Source organism: Neodiprion fabricii, chromosome 3 (genome assembly GCF_021155785.1).
Source record: "Neodiprion fabricii isolate iyNeoFabr1 chromosome 3, iyNeoFabr1.1, whole genome shotgun sequence".
Taxonomy (NCBI): Eukaryota; Metazoa; Arthropoda; class Insecta; order Hymenoptera; family Diprionidae; genus Neodiprion; species Neodiprion fabricii.
In genome coordinates, this window is record NC_060241.1 from 37,715,440 (window position 1) to 37,732,257 (window position 16,818).

Here is a 16,818-nt window from a genome sequence, read left to right on the forward strand (position 1 = left end):
CCTGTTTTGAGTTTGAGATACGTGGTCGGTGATGTTTTGAGATGTTTACTTCAACGTCAAAATCGATCAGGGCATCTTTAACCGAATACTAGATAGTCACGTGATTCGCATTCGTCGAATAGTTTAATACGTATTTACAAGCTTCGACAGTTTTCAAAAAAATACATAACAGCAAGAGAATTGAGTATCGAAATAATAATCATCGATGGATTCATCGATGCTTTTGCTATATTTTCTACAAATTTATTCGGACGAACTGTTTTTTTTTGCATTCCTCAATTCAATTCTGATAGTGATTGTTGATCTTAATCAAGGCGTTCGTATGATATTGAAAAATTAAATATTTCACGCTAGAAGCGTAATGAAAAAATAGGAAAAATTTGATAAATACTCGATGTGGAGTCTGCAATGAAGTTGGTAAGAAAAATATTGCTCTCTCGGTTCGCAATTCGAAGAAATATTCATCCTTCAATCTTATGAATTTACTTAGGGTGTAATTCTTCCTAATTCCACAGTGAACAAATTAATAATTCATTGTAAATCAAATCGTTTGATAAACTATCGATTCACGATCAATCGAATCGAATCAATTTCAATAATTACTGCGAATCTTATAAAAAATATTTTGAATCGGAAGTAAGATGAGAATTATCCGTATCGAAATAAGTGCAAAACGCATGACAAAAATAATGTCGTTATTTTGAAAATATTCTTCCTCTGTCCCATAAATTGACACAGCAATCAAAATTCGATCGATGATTAGATTAGTGCGAAAACCGTGCCTCGATAGCTATTTATTCAATTTCCAGTTTCAGTCATTAATTATAAATTTTAGAACATGAAATACATATTCTAAGGTTTGTGGAGCTCTGCACGAATCTGCGAGGATGTGTTACACGTACATTACATACGTATACGGTATATATTATACATATATGTATATCTGGTACGTGAGTAGACGGCTGAATTGCTCTCCAGCTTGTCTGTTTCACCTAACAAAGCTCTATTAACTAATTAATTAACACTACCGTATTACTGCTGTGCATGTCTGCAGAAACTGTGGTATACGTCTTGTTTTCGGGACTAGTCTCTGTTTATTGAGGTGGATCCATTCCCGTCTCAAACTGACACGTTGATAATATTAACTAGCGGGAAACAAAGAGGCTAGGCCTGCGAGAATAAGCTCACGAATGGAATTTGGAATTTTCATTATTCCTGGCAGATTTTCTAGAACAACTTAGTTCACTTTATAAGATTGAGAATCTGTGTTTTTTTCTTCTGTGCACAAAAACGACGGTAATGGTAAAAAAAAAAAAAAAAAAAAATTAGAAATCAACTCCACGTCTCAGCTGGTATTAAATGTGGTTTTTTTTTTTACATACTTAAAGTCTATTGTTTTCTTTCCGTACCTTATACACATTTTCGTTGTGTTTACGGTTCGAAAATTGACATAAGAGGCTTTATGAGAGAGCCAGATTATAATTTTTTTTTATTTCCGTTAGCCTATAGATGTGAGTTGGTTCTGTGTAAGAGGATTTTCTTTTCAATGTGAAAAATGTCTATAAGCCCCGTGAAACATGCTCGAGAGAAATTGGTTGAAGAAAAATAAAGAAAATGACGTGCGGGTTATGTTCGTAAAAACTAGAAAGCGAAAGAGAAAATGATAAAAAGTAAAATCGTTAGCCGATCGGTAATTATCAAATATGCACGATTATTATTTTCTCTACTCCGTGACTCGACGTCGAAAATTACCGGGTGCATCATACAATTATTCTGTGAAGCACGTACTTCCGGTGAAAGCACGACGTGCTCGAGAAAGAAATAAAAAAACAGACCAAATTTAAAAAATGAAGAAATGAGGTGAGAAAAATGTAAAACGCTAAACGAACATCGAAACCACCTTACAATTAGTGAATACATAAAAGTAATGATAATAACATACGACGAGTTACACTGCAGATAATTAGAAAATCTCGAGTACTAACGCGATTTTTCTATTCTATTAATCACCCGTTTCTATTACAATTGGGTAAATATCAAAAAACGAAAGGACAAGGGAGAAAATCATTCGTCAATTCTCACCTGGGCCCGTTTCGATTCTTCCTGCTGCCTCTTGGCGATCTCAGAATACTTCGGAGGATCCTGAAGGTACTTGGGGGGCGGTTCGGCCTTGGGAGGAGCTTCCTGATACCTGGGAGGTCGGTCATAGGGTCGATACTTGGGGGGTTCGACGACAGAGACGGGCTGCGGTTTCTTGTAATTCGGTATCTGGGCATCGGCAAACGATTCAAAGGTGTTTCGTCCTGGGTCGTATTTCGGAGGCACAGGCTTACCCTGATCGGTAACTCCGTTTGGATTGTTTTTAGGGTTGTTATGCTCCTTCTCGCCCCCCCGCTTATCGCCCTTTTCCGACTGGGCCGACTTCCCCTCTTTGCCTAGCTTCTCCAGCGGCGGTGGTGGCGGGCCGTCGATCTCGTAGAACTTGAGCTCGTTTCTCCCAACGTCTCGCTGCCCCCCGAGCTGCGGCCTCCGGATCTCGAAGAAGGTCAGCTCACGCGAATCTTGCGATTTCGAGCGCGTTTCGTTCTGCGTTTGGTGCTGCCTCTCTGGCTGCGAACGGCTCCGGGTGTATCGCTCTTCGAAACGTGCCAAACCCTCCGGCGGGTGTTTCGAGCCGTTCCTGGAGTCGTGCCGCCCCCCAGTCTTCGAGGTATTCCTCTGCGAGTGGTGCGCGTAGTCCAAGCTGCCGTTGTACTCGTCGCCTCCGTACTTGAGGATCTGCTTTGGCCGCATCTTTTGCTCGAACTGAGAATAATTGTAGGTGTTGAAGCCGACCTGATTGAAGTTTCGACTGAGGTTAGCCGAGTTGTAGTCCGTGGATGTCACCGCCTCCATGTTTATCTACAACCAGAAATTCGATTCCACCGTCAGGCTGACTCAGGAATGAAATTGTTCAGCGGCTGATTTGCATGAGTATAGCTACGAGAGTTCTGAATACAGATTCCTACTACCGACACTTACCGACATCTTACCCGGACTCAAACCCTTTTTCGCGATTTTGACCTGTGGGTAGGTAAAGCAGGGATTGATCGCGGTGACATCATGGGTTCGAGTCGGGGTAAGATGTCGGTAAGTGTCGGTAGTAGGTATCTGTATCTATATGTAACTCTCATAGTTGTACTACTATTTGCGGCGGATTCTACATCGATTTCTATAGAAACTGCGAAGGTGGTGCAATACAACAACTGCAGAAGCAGAGGAATCATGATCGCCAGATTCCGGGTTAAACTTGGCGCGATGAATCGCTGAGTTGTTTTCGACCGCAGCTCCCTGACCAGAAGTTATAATTTAGCGATAAGTCGAAGGTAGTTGAAAAACAACTGTAAGGAATGAGAGAAAAAAGATGAAAAATGATAATAAGAAAAAAATATTCCTCGGAGAAACTTATAATATCCAGATCCGTCCGGAGATATAATACCGAGGCCGCAGCATCGCAGGGGTAAGATGGAGTGCAGGGAGAAAATCGTGCGATTAACAGCCAACTTCGCGATGCCCCAAAGCCCTGAATCCCTCCGCGTATCTACCGCATCGAAAATGCGGTCCACGTATAACGTATCACGTCGACGAGGTGCGAACCGGTTCTGATCAGAGGCGTGGAACTTCTTTCGCCCATCGCCTGGTTCCTGAAATCCTGCAGAGATGAGCTTACGAATCGCACCCCGATTTCACCCCTGCAAATGTGTTCCTCTTTCGGATAGAAGAGAAACGCCCCCCTTGGATATTATTCATTAAACAAGCTCCTGTTTTGTCCCCCTTCACTTCGCTCTCGTTTACTCTTCGATTTTTTCACCGTTTTTTTTTTTTTTTTCTTTTTTTTTTGGACGAAGTCTGGCACCGTGCAACGAAATCGTGCCCTACGCGTTTTGAACGAATGTTTCCATAACCGCTGGATTCGACTGCCGTGCAGCTCGCGGTGGTTTTGGTGCTTTTATTGGCCACGCGGGACCTCCGTTTAAACGCGTTTCACGGTTTCATCCCAGAATTAACGGCCGCGATGTAGTTGTAAACACTCGATCAGACGCATAAAACGTATGGATACCTGTAATATTTTTGCTAGCGTATCACGCATATCGTCGTGGCTATTAAATTGCACGAAATGCGATCGTAGATGGAAAATATAAACGAACGATTTTTGAATTGTGTTGATCAAAATTGCGATCACGTTTTTTTCGAAATCGTTGTAAAATGTATACTTCGCTAGCCAGAAACCCGGATTCTACCACAAAATATCCAGCTCGACGTAATTACAACTTCGGGCCGGATTAATTAGGCAGCGTTCGCTGCACCTTGAACTGGATCTTGGTAAAAATTTCACCTTTCCAGAACACTGTCGAGCCTCGGGCTACGGGGTCAACGTGGTTACGGATCCACTCGCACACAACTCTTTGAGAACTCCGTATTTCGGTCTGCACTGACCGTCGAGGAGTTTCAGAAAGATTGGAGCTGTGAGTTGAAAGCTTAAAAAATCGAACGTTCTTGTCAGATGATAAGGAAATGTGAATAATCTGAAAACCTTGAGGAATCTTTGATTTTACGTCGATCCTAATCTTTCAATTATTTTTTGTTTTTCTGCTTTTACCTTATTCTCGATCATTATTTTGCTGCGAAAAATCATGCAAAGGACTTGAAAGAGCGATTTACTCTCTGTTACTTCGCTTGTTGTTTAACGAATTATAGAAAAAGTGAACAATCCATTGAATTTAATTTTTGATTCAACTGAAAAATACGCAATAAGGCAAACAACTTTTTCAGTTACGAGCATCTAAATTCCCATCAACGTTCTTGACCGATTCGTGAGTTTCGTGACACCGGGTAGATGGAAGGCGGGTAGTCGACCACTCTGACGCAAGTTATGCGGGAGAATCGGCTCGGGGGCATCTGCGGTTATGCATTATACCCTGCGTGAATGTGTGAACGATATACGTGCCTACGTAGGTATATTCACAGGTTGCGAAGTGAAGTAATGAAGACCGCAGACGGCCGAGCTACCGACAGAGTCTTGTTTATATCCAGCTCGTCTCGAATATACATATACAATTAGGAAGCTGTGCTCGGACATTCGCGTGTTATATGAAAAGAGGGAACGGATTTGGCAGTCGAAGAGTTACGAGCATTCGTTACGCCGCACCCACTTTGAATCATACGTATAATATATTACACCGATGACAATCTAGCTGCAAAATTTTTCGATTGATAATCGCGGCATGTGCGAATTAGCAGCGCCATTCGTTTCTTCGTTTTTTTTTTTCCATTTTATGCCTCATTTTTTCTGGATTTCGTCTGATACACAGTCAAATCAATATCTCATTTAGGCAAGCACGTAATCGCAATTTGGCGAGGGATTAATTAGGAGATCGCAATGATGATTTTGTGATTATTTCAAATTGCGGCGAGGGGAATTAGAAGGGCGTAAAAAAATTCTCCCCCACAGAACCCCGACACCCCGTACAGCTCCGGAATTACGGGCCTTATGGCCTCGGTCGGTTTTAGTAGCTCGGATATAATCACCGAGGTGAAGACCAGATCTGGAAATTGCTTTTGAGAGAAGACAGGCAGCATCGCGCGTTCTGCGAACATTCCGTGTTCTGTCACATGAACAAGAGTTCTGGGGGAATTTTCTTGATGCGTGCAACTATATTTTTGACATAATAATAATAATGATAAGAAGAAGAAGAAGCAGAAATATATCAGATTTGGCAAATCATATGAGCAGCTGATTGTAGTTCAGCAAGGAATCATTTACGTGGAAATAAACTACGGACTTAAGAGGCCGAGGATGACAAGTAAGATATCGGGAAACTCCTCCACGGATATCTGCGAGTTTGAAAATGAAATTATCCAGTGGCACGCGAGGCTGGACGAAGATAATTGTGTTCGTATTCACTTGTAAACACGCGACCCATCGCCCGAACGAAGTTATATATACGTCGAGCCTGCGTTAATATAATCCTCGGGTCGAATAGTTTGCAAAATACTATACGTGTTACGTTGATAATATCCGACGGTGGATTTACAGCTACTGATTTTAATGAATACAGCCCTGCAGGTTGTGTATTATTACGTGTTTTGTACGCATACATACAAGGTGGGATGCAGTGCGAAAATAATCCTTGTTAATTCGATAATCTACGTTAATCGAATAGCTACCCGAAATTTTGCGGTATTTCAGAAACCCAAATGCGAAATCGCGATGACTGTAATATTCGCAATGATACATTCCGAAACTTGTAACGCGGTTAATTAGTACCGATTGAATCGAGTGAATTTCAAGAAAAAGTAACAAAATTGAAATCATAGGTATGCGGTTGACTTTCCAGTAGTAACGAGACGTGATGAAGTTTTCGGAACTTTATAAATATCTCATAAAATTTGAGAAACTCGCGATTGATAGAAAATGTTGTAAAAATATTGGTCGTCATGAATTATCGTAGAGCAAGATAAAATTATTTGATGAAATACAAATTTCATGAGTCTTCGTAAAAAAATGTAGTTCAAGCCTCGAGTTTGATTGTGAGAGAAATTTTTTGTTCCGGTTACCGCTCAGACCTCAACTATTTTCATTTTATACCGTAATCGAAAAATATGGTTCTAGGTAGAAAATGAAAATTAGTTTTCTAACTGTTACCGGAAAGTCTAGTATCCGTTACTATTCTTTCTTATTACGATCGCTGCTGCTGTATTTTCTTGTAACTATTGCGAAAATTTGATGCTTGTGCAATAATAAATTGACGTTAAAGCTTTATTCAACTAAGAAAGTGGAGTAAACCGAAAAAACTGATTTTGCGTTGCAATTAGCAAAAAAAGACCGACAATAGCGCAAAATGATTACGCGTATCCAGCAATATTCAAACAGTTTTTTAACGATACATGTTTCACTGAAGTTTTCTAGTTACTTTAACTAATGAAATTTTTTTCAGTGTGGATCTCAAATGCGAGCCAGTATATAAGTATATTACGCAGATGAGAAAGCCTTTGCGGGAGTGGTTACGATATATCCTTGAAAAAATAGGCGCTCCACAATTATTCTCCGTTGTTTCAGAAACGAGTCTCTGGTTATGTCCACCAGCCTATAGAATTCGCTCTCAGCTACAGTTTCACATACGTGAAACGTAAAACGGTTCCCGCGAAGGATCGGCGCACCTTTTAACAAGTATCACCGAGATGAACGCGTGGGAAATTAGAGTGCTTAAGCCTACATCGCGGTTGTCGTACGTCCATGTCACCTCGATTTATATCCCCGGAAAAGGCGCGGTTAGACGAGATTCGAGGAGTCCTTTCTCTCCAATTAATATGCAACGACACTGCTTTCACTATCAATTGGCGTCCGTCTATGAAAGAAAGCACGTGGAAATCACAGGTTCAACATTTTTCCGCATCCATCTAATCCGGTCCACCGGAAATATCGAAAAGGTCACGGGACGGGAAATAAAATCCGAATGCTCATGGAGCGTTTTTAATGAGTCTATGTCGAAAGAGGTTCTTATAGCTCTGTGTAAAAGATAAAATGAAAAAGAAACAAAAAAAAAAAAAAATAAAAAAAAATTTGTACCTGAAAACGGGGGTCTTCACGATTTACGCGCACATAATTTTCACCACGAAAGTTGAGACTGCAGGCTTGAAGTGCTCTCGAGCATTACTCAGAATGTCCGGAGCCTCGTTTACAAATTATTATACAAGTGTACAGCGCGTATAATACAAACGACTCTCCGGTTCTACCCGCGAGTAATATGCCGTGTTCCAAACTGTGTGTATGAGACATTCTTCTTTTTGTTTTATTTTTTTTTATTTTTTTTTTTATTTTCATTTTTTTTATTAAGGTGTAACCTGGGTCGTTAAATTCCGTGACACGAGAGCCGGCTGTACGAGAACATTAGAATGAGATACGTCGACCCGGCTGTAGTTTGAACACCGGAATCCGTCGCGGTCCATGGATTTGACGTCTTCTTAAGGTCCCCTCGGAAGTAGGGGTCATCGGAGAATGATCAATATCACTAAAAAGTTTGTTTTCAGTCCGTTCGAGTATCGCGGTCATCGAGTGGCCCGAGTGGACGCGCGTTTCGTACAGTATTGCATGAATAATTCATAACCGAACAGTGAATTCATATACGAAGCTAGTACAATATCCTTACGTCACAACCCTTCAGACTCAGTCCGATAAATTCACGCTGTATAAACAAGTGTAGAGAACGAAAACGGGACATATCTCGCTTCGTTTTTTCGCCTTTTACATGCCTCGACAGAGTCGCCTTGGCTCCGTTTCAACGGATGGAGTTACCGCACCGGGCAAGAGGAGCAGTGACGTAATTTCTCCGAGGAAATTCCAGGCGGTATCTTCCTCCCGGCATCCCTTGACCGCTTCTCTTTATGCTCTGACGCATTTCGAATAAGAAGAAGAAGAAGAAGAAGAAGAAGAAGAAGAAGAAGAAGATGGTTCGTAGCCACGAGCCGATAACCGGGTTGCTGATCGATTAGCCTTACCGGAAACCGTCCGAAACACTTTCCCTGAGACTCATGCCTCCGGCATTCCCTCGGTTCTCATTTTCCAAACCCGGAATCCACCCTGAAAGCAATGGAACCAACCGCTGCTCACCTTCGGGTCACTGAGCGCTGACTGACATTAAGTCACTTGCAAGCAGGTGGCTCAAACTGTCGGGCTAGCCAGTTTCCAGCATCCGGAGACAAAACTACCAATCGATTCGATCTGCGGCTATAAGTGCCGAAAGGAAGAGGCTTGCATCGTGGCCGGTAGCATGGAGGCGCGTAATGAAACGTGATTTTAATACAACTGGTAGAGCCGCGGGTCTCTTTGGTGTGAAGCGGAAAGAAGCAAGCGAGAGAAAGAGAGGGGAAAGAAAATGACGGACGGCAATCTCTTACGGTTCAGTTTGCGCCGGGTTTTCAGGCCATGGGAAGAAGAAGAAGATGAAGAAGAAGAAGAAGATGGAGATAGCTGGTCGCCTGCCGATCACTCTGAATAATAAAACACGACGTGCACGCGTCATCGCGTCCCCAGGAAGTGGAAAGGCGAGAAGAATGACGCCCGCAAAAAGGGGACTGTAATCAAAACACCGACCCAAACTTGTGTGTGTGTATGTGTGTGTGTATTTGAAACGGCTCTCCCCACAACCTGCGTCTCATCAACCCCTGACCGAAGACCTTCTCACTGCAACTGTGTTCGTTTCTATCTGTTTTCCTTTCTTACAGTTAAATTAACCGACAACGATTTGTAACGAGTTCAGGAAACCGGTGAATTCTGGATAATGGGTTTGTCTTTGGGAACTTATTGCTACTTATTCAGATCCTCAAACAACAAAATTTTTTTGGACAAAAAATTGGTACACACCTCCACGTGTTCTTCCTACCCTCTATGTGCATACAATTCCTGATTCAATTTTTGGTCTGACTTTTCTCGCCTGAAGATTTTCAAAGAAAGTTTTTCATAATTTCAATTCCTTTAGACTCCATGGACCATGGATATCTTGTCGGATTCTAGAACTGAGAGTAGTGAATCTTTTTTTCCGGACACTCTGATCCAGGCATCGGTCCGTCCAACGGGAAAGAAATTCCAGTGAGACGGTGAAGCCGATAATCCATATTGACGCCTCGGGTTGTACCTGTTCCTAATCCTCGCCCCAGGACTTTCGAATCCCATGCTTATCCTTCTTTTACGCTGGGGTGGAAAATCACGCAATTAATAGATCAGGGGATGATTCTGCGCAACGTGAGCTGAGTTCACCCTTAGAGTCACGAGTGACTGGTCGTTATTTTTCTTCCACCGCTGTACGGCGAGACTTTGACGAGCTTTTGGTCGGTTCGTGGAATTTTCACAACCCACCAAATGTCGATCAGGAATGACTGTCGAAGAGAGCGGAGTAGAGTTATAAATGCTCTGAGATTCTGATTACGATTCGAAGAAAATTGAGACAGAAAATATCGCAAAAATTGTGTTCTTCTCCGAATGAAATGAAAATTACAAGTTTTCCACGGATCGTGAGAAATAAAATTTGCGAATAAACGACGTTCAAGAATTCATGATCACTCAACGTTCGCTGTATAGTTGTTGCTGCCAATTCAATTCAAACACTACGGTACAGGTATACACCTATAAGCCCGCACTGGCGTAGGAAACAATCAGACAAAAGCTACTAGAAAATTCTACAATATTCCTTATACTGCGGAAGTGCAACGCAGGCAGAGCACGACTCTCGGCCACTGCTTGCTTGGCAGTGCAATTTATTAACTAATTGAATATTTAATCAGTTTACGAATTGGAAAGCTTCGCTGGCAATCGTATATACCCGCCGCTCACGTCCCTTATACAACCACCCGCGGATCTTCGGACGGATAAAAGAATCGTCGCAGGGAGAATAAACAACTCGTATTCCCGGTTGGGGAGGAAGCTGAATGGACCGCAGCCCTCCCGTCTCGTTTTATCCTCCTTCAGAATCGAGGGCAAAGCCCCGAGCTGTTTCGAAATCTGCGATACATCCGTAATTTACGAAGACGATGCGCTGTGATTATTAATACAACGATTTTCTGTCACTTACGACGAAAATTTCGCAGGTTATTTTCCCTTTTTTATGACATTGCGCGTTGACTGGGATGTAGGTTTCGCCCTAAAGAGTGAAATTCCTTTCTGCCGTCGATCCTGGTTTCGTTTTTAAAATTCCTTTTGACTCTGGCTTGCACGGTTTCATTGACTTTCCATCAGCAGGATGCAAAAACAAGGGAAGCGCGTTATGTAACTGTCGAATTAAAATTTTTGTCCAGGATAAACATTGGAAGGCTCTTGCAAATGGAGGATTAATTTTATCACAATTTTTGGACGTTTGAAAGGGACAGTCTCTCCTCTCTGCCTGTGGCCATTCAGTGACCAATCCACCGAGTGACCTGACATCAAACAAAAGAGTGAACAAGGACAATTTTAACGGCAGAACGAGCTTTCAGTTGTTAAATTTCATATTTTCAATTATTTCTTTTTTTTTTCTTGCGTGTGTGTTTTTCTCCTTCGTTCCATTGACCGTTATATTTTTGTTCACAATTTCGTATATACATATAATATCCGCAACGGTGAGCTTTCGCAAAAGCTTTTTGCGAACGAAAGAAAAACACGACACAGAGCAACGATTCGCTGTCGCAATATCGTATTACCCGTATATATTCAATATTCTCAAAGCTTTGGCGTTTCGTAAAAATATTCTAACACCATAGATACACGGTCAAATGAGGCGGATGAAAATTTATCTCATCGTAGGCTTTTCATCTCAGTGCACACTATGAAATGCTTTTCACTGTTCTATGGAAAAGAACTTATAGTTTCCCATCTCGGATAATCGTGGTTGCATTTGTACGTTAATAAATATGTACCAGTCTGATCATTAATTTTTTTTCACTCATCTTCTTCAACGCTGATATTAATATGAAACACGTTGAATACGCCTTTAACTCAGGCTAAAATGCGTCTCTCGTTTGTCTGTCTTTGGCCTGATTTTTTTCTCGCGTTATTATTTCAAGCCAAAACATAGCCAACGAGGCAAAAGGAAACGCGTAGTCGATGACGAGCGAGAAAAAGGGACTCGAAACGAAACGGAAATACGCGTCGTAGGAAGAAAAAAAAAGCTGAAACAAGAAGAAAAGAATTTCAAGAGCGGGGGAAGAAAAAAAAGAGAAACAGATAATACTTGACGCAAGTTGACAAACAACGAAACAAGAGGATAAGAGAACCGCTTCGTTTACCCCGAAACAAAAGCGACGAGACAATGGTTTTAATACCGAGAGTCCCGTAACGCGACATTGTATAAGGAAATTATTAATCCACGGATTCAGGAATTACTTCCGGCGAAGCGAGAGAAGAACCGAAAGTGCAAAGAGGGTAGGAACGACGGATATTGATCAATCGATTCCGGGTAACGGGGATACAGAAATGGAGAAAACATTTTTTCACGTCCAATGCAAATCGACCGTGACACAGTTGACCTGACCCGTCGACAGCGTCGGTCATTTATCGAGGTGTGTGTACCACTGGCTAACTGACGAAGGAGTTGAGTACGCATGGTTCCGTTTACTCAGCGTCTCCCGAGCTGTTTGACTCGTTGAAAAGTTTGCTCGGCATAATATTAGCTCATTCCAAGTTTTATGGTCAGTTACACGAGGATTACGGACACACATATTCTCGACTCACGGTGCTCGCCTCGCCGTTTTATGTACTCCTTATTAGCTATGCCCTATTGGCTGTGAAGGGGATATTGCGGAAGACTGAATACGCTGAACCCGGTGTTGGATCCGGGTGCATCATGCACCGAGGTCCAACGGAATTACCAACCTTGTGAACAATGGATCGTCGTCTGGTTTTAAGACGCGATCGTTGTCGACGAAGAGAAGGAGGAAATTGACTTTTGTGTAGTTTGGTTAAGAGAAAATTCAGTGGCTGGTTACTCGGTAAAGTAACAAGTGTCGATATATTCTTGCGCCTCTATCGATGCACGGTTGTAACGTAGGTGGTTCAGACCTTCGAGCCCATTTGCTCGATTGATTTCAAGCCATTTTTTGGATTTTATGATCAGGAGGGGCTCCACGGCATATGCGGAACAAACGGTTCTAATACGTTGTAGACAAATTTGCATTCGTAATCACAGTGAAAACGATTACGAACAGCCCGTTTGAACGGATGAAGGATACTTTAAACTAGAATTAAATTTCAGCTAAGCCTACGATTCCGAAGATATAAAAATCCTCGATTTTTGGTGCAGTTGCCAGCCTGAAATCAATTGCACGTTAGCGCTTAACTCGAGTGGATAAAGCCGACAGACGGACCAGTGGTACTAGGATAGGAAAATGGACCGCCAAGGCTTTCAAACCCGACTGTTTTCCTTTGGGGATTTTTACCTTCCCTTGGCAAGAGCCGGTAGTACTCCTGGTACTGGCACGTGTTTGCTTTGTGGGTTTCAACAGGCCCGCAGGACGCCGGGTGTCCAGATAATTCTACAACGGTAGATGGGGTGGATTCCCTCTTCGTTTTTTTCTTTTCCGTCTTGTTTTTCTTTTGCCTTCAATTTTTTTTTTCCTGCTACTGCTTTTTCTCCCTCTTTCAAACGGAACCATAAAGAACAGGGAAAACGAGATAGAAGATTGAAGGAAAACAACGGAACTGAGAGTCATGGTCCGAACGATAATATGCTCTGTAACTGCTGGGCGAGAATCTACAACACATTAAACTCCTACTGAACTGCAGTCAGTACCTAGATTTGAACACAAGATCACGCAGAGTTGCTGTTATCGAATAGGTGAAATCAATACTTCTTCTTTTGTTCAAGTCCTAACAAAGTAATTGCTCTGACTTATACCGTTGAAGACTGTACAAGAATCACTTCAATTTCCAGCGGAAATGAAAATATGAAAACACAAGCTCAAAGAGAGAATGGGTGGGTGATAATTGGCGTTCATTCTGAGTTCAAGACCACAGAACCAGCTCAGGCACTCGCCGATTTGTGGTTACCGAGGTCGCAATGCAAAGGCGTTTACAGTGGTGGCAGCTGTGGGACAAGAAAGCGTTGAGGGTGTCAGAAGAGGGGCCCTCCAGCATCCTAGTATCGATTGGCATTTCGTAAAGTTGTAATTTCCTGAGTAGAGCGCAGTTGCGGAAGTGGCAAATTCAATATTTCCTGATCGCATCAGCGTCTCACAAACGACAACATGAAGGATATTTCTCACTCGAAACTCATTTCTTCTTTCCTCAGCGCGAATTCTTGTCACCTCCAGTTTTCACCCCGAAATGGATGATCGCTTCCTCCTTCACCCTCGTGGAAGAAAACTTGATATGAAAAGGTTCTGGTCAGAGGAGAAAGAAACTTCATCAAGCGAAGAGAAAGAGGACGACGCTTTGCAGGGGTGGAGATGGCGCATAACGAGCACTGGTACCCGCAATCCATCGCGAGTAAATCCAGCCTCTACTCGTCCAACGAGCTAACGAACGAAACGATCTAAACAGACCAAACAACAATTCTGAGGGGGTTGAAGGGAGAAGGTCAGAGGACAGGGTACGCTGATCATTACGCAGGGATTTCGCGCAAGTCGTTCTCCCTCGTCGCTCGCTCGTGCTACACTTTATCTCTCTTTCTCGCTTCTCTTCAAACCTTGGCTGCTCCAGCAGCTTCCCTACCGCTTTTCCATTGGGGCGATGGTCCTTCGTTAGGCGATGTCACGTGGACACCTGGTGCTCGATTACGTCGACGCGAGGAACACATGGGTACTCCACTCACTCGCATGCATGTGAGACGCAGTGGTGAGATGACTGATGTGCCGGAGGCCCAGCCTCTGTCTACACGTGTAGAGGTATGTTTGCTTGGTCTAACAGATGGATCCCTACGTAAGATAGAATCGTGCACCGACCACTGGCGCTAATCCGATGGTGTCGTGGGCCCTGGGCTCAGTGTGGGTCAAAATGACACGTTGGAAGCAGTGAAAACGTGTTTAAGGTAAACACCAATAACGACTGTTGAGCAGGATCAGGAATCTGCATATTTTCGAAATCATCTGGGTTTGCCAGAGGATGTTTCACGTCGGATTTAAATAGTGTTCAATTAGTAGTTCACACGTTATATTGGTGAACGACCACCCGGGGTTGACTCGGGGGTTTTTATCCAAACTGGAAGTAGTCCTTTGATATCCGCAGTTACTCAGCGGGACTTTCCGATTCCCGAGAGCAGATCCGCATAGGCACACTTGGTATCCACTGCACGTTGTTGGAAAAAGAGTGTCGAAGTGATTTTTTAATTACGGTGTAATTTCCTCGACGCTTATTCGTCAGCTTTGAAATACCATTAGAGGTTTGTTCCTCCTCGTTGTTGCCGCAGTCGAGATTACAAACTAGTGGGTATGCGGATATTCGTATGTAGGTGCAAGAGTTCGTCAGTAAACGAGCGGGCGTCGATGGCGCGAAGCAATCATGTCCTCGAACGTTCCGACGACTGTCGGCTCAACGCACTTCGCGGTGCTTTTCGCTATTTGTTTGATCCGAGAAGATTAAAGGGGTTTCCCACCAGCCGAGACCGCCAACCCATCCCGACTGCAGCCCTCTCTCTTTCACTGTCCCTCTCTCTCCCTCTCTATCTCTTTTCTCGGCGCTTCTGTCTCCTCGTAGCAATTCCCACAATCGACGAGAAGAAGTATCGTTTGTTCCTCCCGGTTTGATGCCACTTTGCCGCACTGTACTCGGTCCAACGTGTAACACGTGCTCCGATTGAAGTGCACTTCGGCAATTGTTTTTCGCTATTTTCACCCGCAGGTGTAACATTTGTTCGTTACGACTGAGGGATGAAGTCGCCGAGAGGAATCTGGATGGAGGAACGAGAAAGTCGTGCTATCCGATTTGATAAATTCCTTAAAACTTACTAGTCACCGATGGGACGAGGACACGCGGTAAGCAAGAACTATAATAGATTATCGGGGGACGGTAATCGAATACGGTCCAGGGTTAAAATCCATCAAGTTGCCTGTCCTGCCCTCGACGTTGCTGCTGCATCGCTTGACTCGCCTGCTCCTGCAACATCACGGGCAAAAAGGCACGCGAGACTTTATTCAAAACTACTCAAAAACTTCCGTCACGCCCTCCTCGCGTCCACAACACCGACGCTTTTCCCTTGAAAACTTTCCTCCCTCCGCATAACTTCGAGCCCGACCCAATCGAACTTGAGTAACGGTCTCTCACATCCGACCGATGCACTCAAGAAAATCGATGACCGACCCTGAAATTGGTCTGGATCATTTCTTTTCGCTGATATTCAGCTTTTCGCTATTGTTGAGGAGCGGATATCTTGATACCCGTTTGAAAAGCTCTTCCGAAATTGTACAGTCAAAAGCGGGAACATTAAGTTTTCCATCACAGGTGAACATTTGAGAGTTGGGATAAAAAATTTAATGATTTATTAATTTACTTTAAAAATGAAGCAGTCCGTTGATGCTGCGTGAGAAAATACGGCTGTATTTTTTCATGTTATGAAACCGCTACAGGTAGCCTTCTGTATTTACAATACATACATTTTCAGTATTGGACCTCTTGAATTTTCCCGCAACCTCGAGACGCGGAGAAAAACTCTGGGGTCAAGTTTTTTGTTCGCGAACCAGACCGCAACGTGGCTTTCTCTGGATCGTTCGGCATTTTGACACGTTAATTGTTTTCTCCCGGGGCTTTTCTCTGCCCACAAAAAGTCGAATTTCTTTTCTAACTCCAATATATACCTATTGCTATAGATCCGCAAAACCGAAAAGGGCCAAACGTTTCTGAGACACCTCGATTTATGACTCGCCACTTTCGCTGCGGTTCTCTTTTCATCAACATTCGATTGTAATCATTCGCTGGGTTGAATTTACTGTCCCACTTATAGCCGGGTTTTTTTCCTTACTGGATATTTACCGTCTTATTCAGCCGTTTTTTTCACAATATTGATATTGTCGGTGATCTTTGCCCAGATTCTGTTCATCCTTATCATTTTTTGGTCATTCTATTTTATTTGACGAAAACAAAACAGAACTTTAGTCGCACGTTGAAATTCTGATATTTTGTTTAAAAAAATGGAGTCTGTTATTCTAATCAATCGCATTGAGGATTTGGAACAGAATAATAATGAAACTTGGTCTTGGAATGAAAATCATTTATTTATTACATATTTGACTGTAAAAATACTGCATAAAAGCTATCCGTTGAAATTCCAATTAGCAATAAAATTCTGGTCACCAACACATCTAACAAATCCGTCAGTA

The 16,818-nt window shown here is 42.9% G+C and overlaps 1 protein-coding gene across 1 annotated transcript in view; it reads right to left on the reverse strand.

The window, feature by feature from the left end:
• Positions 1-16,818, reverse strand: part of LOC124179225 — a 309,079-nt gene that overhangs the window by 196,650 nt on the left and 95,611 nt on the right. Inside the window, exon 5 of the mRNA XM_046563427.1 lies at positions 2,083-2,901. Within this exon, the coding sequence (XP_046419383.1) occupies positions 2,083-2,901 (819 nt within the window). The remainder of the gene's footprint in view (positions 1-2,082; positions 2,902-16,818) is intronic.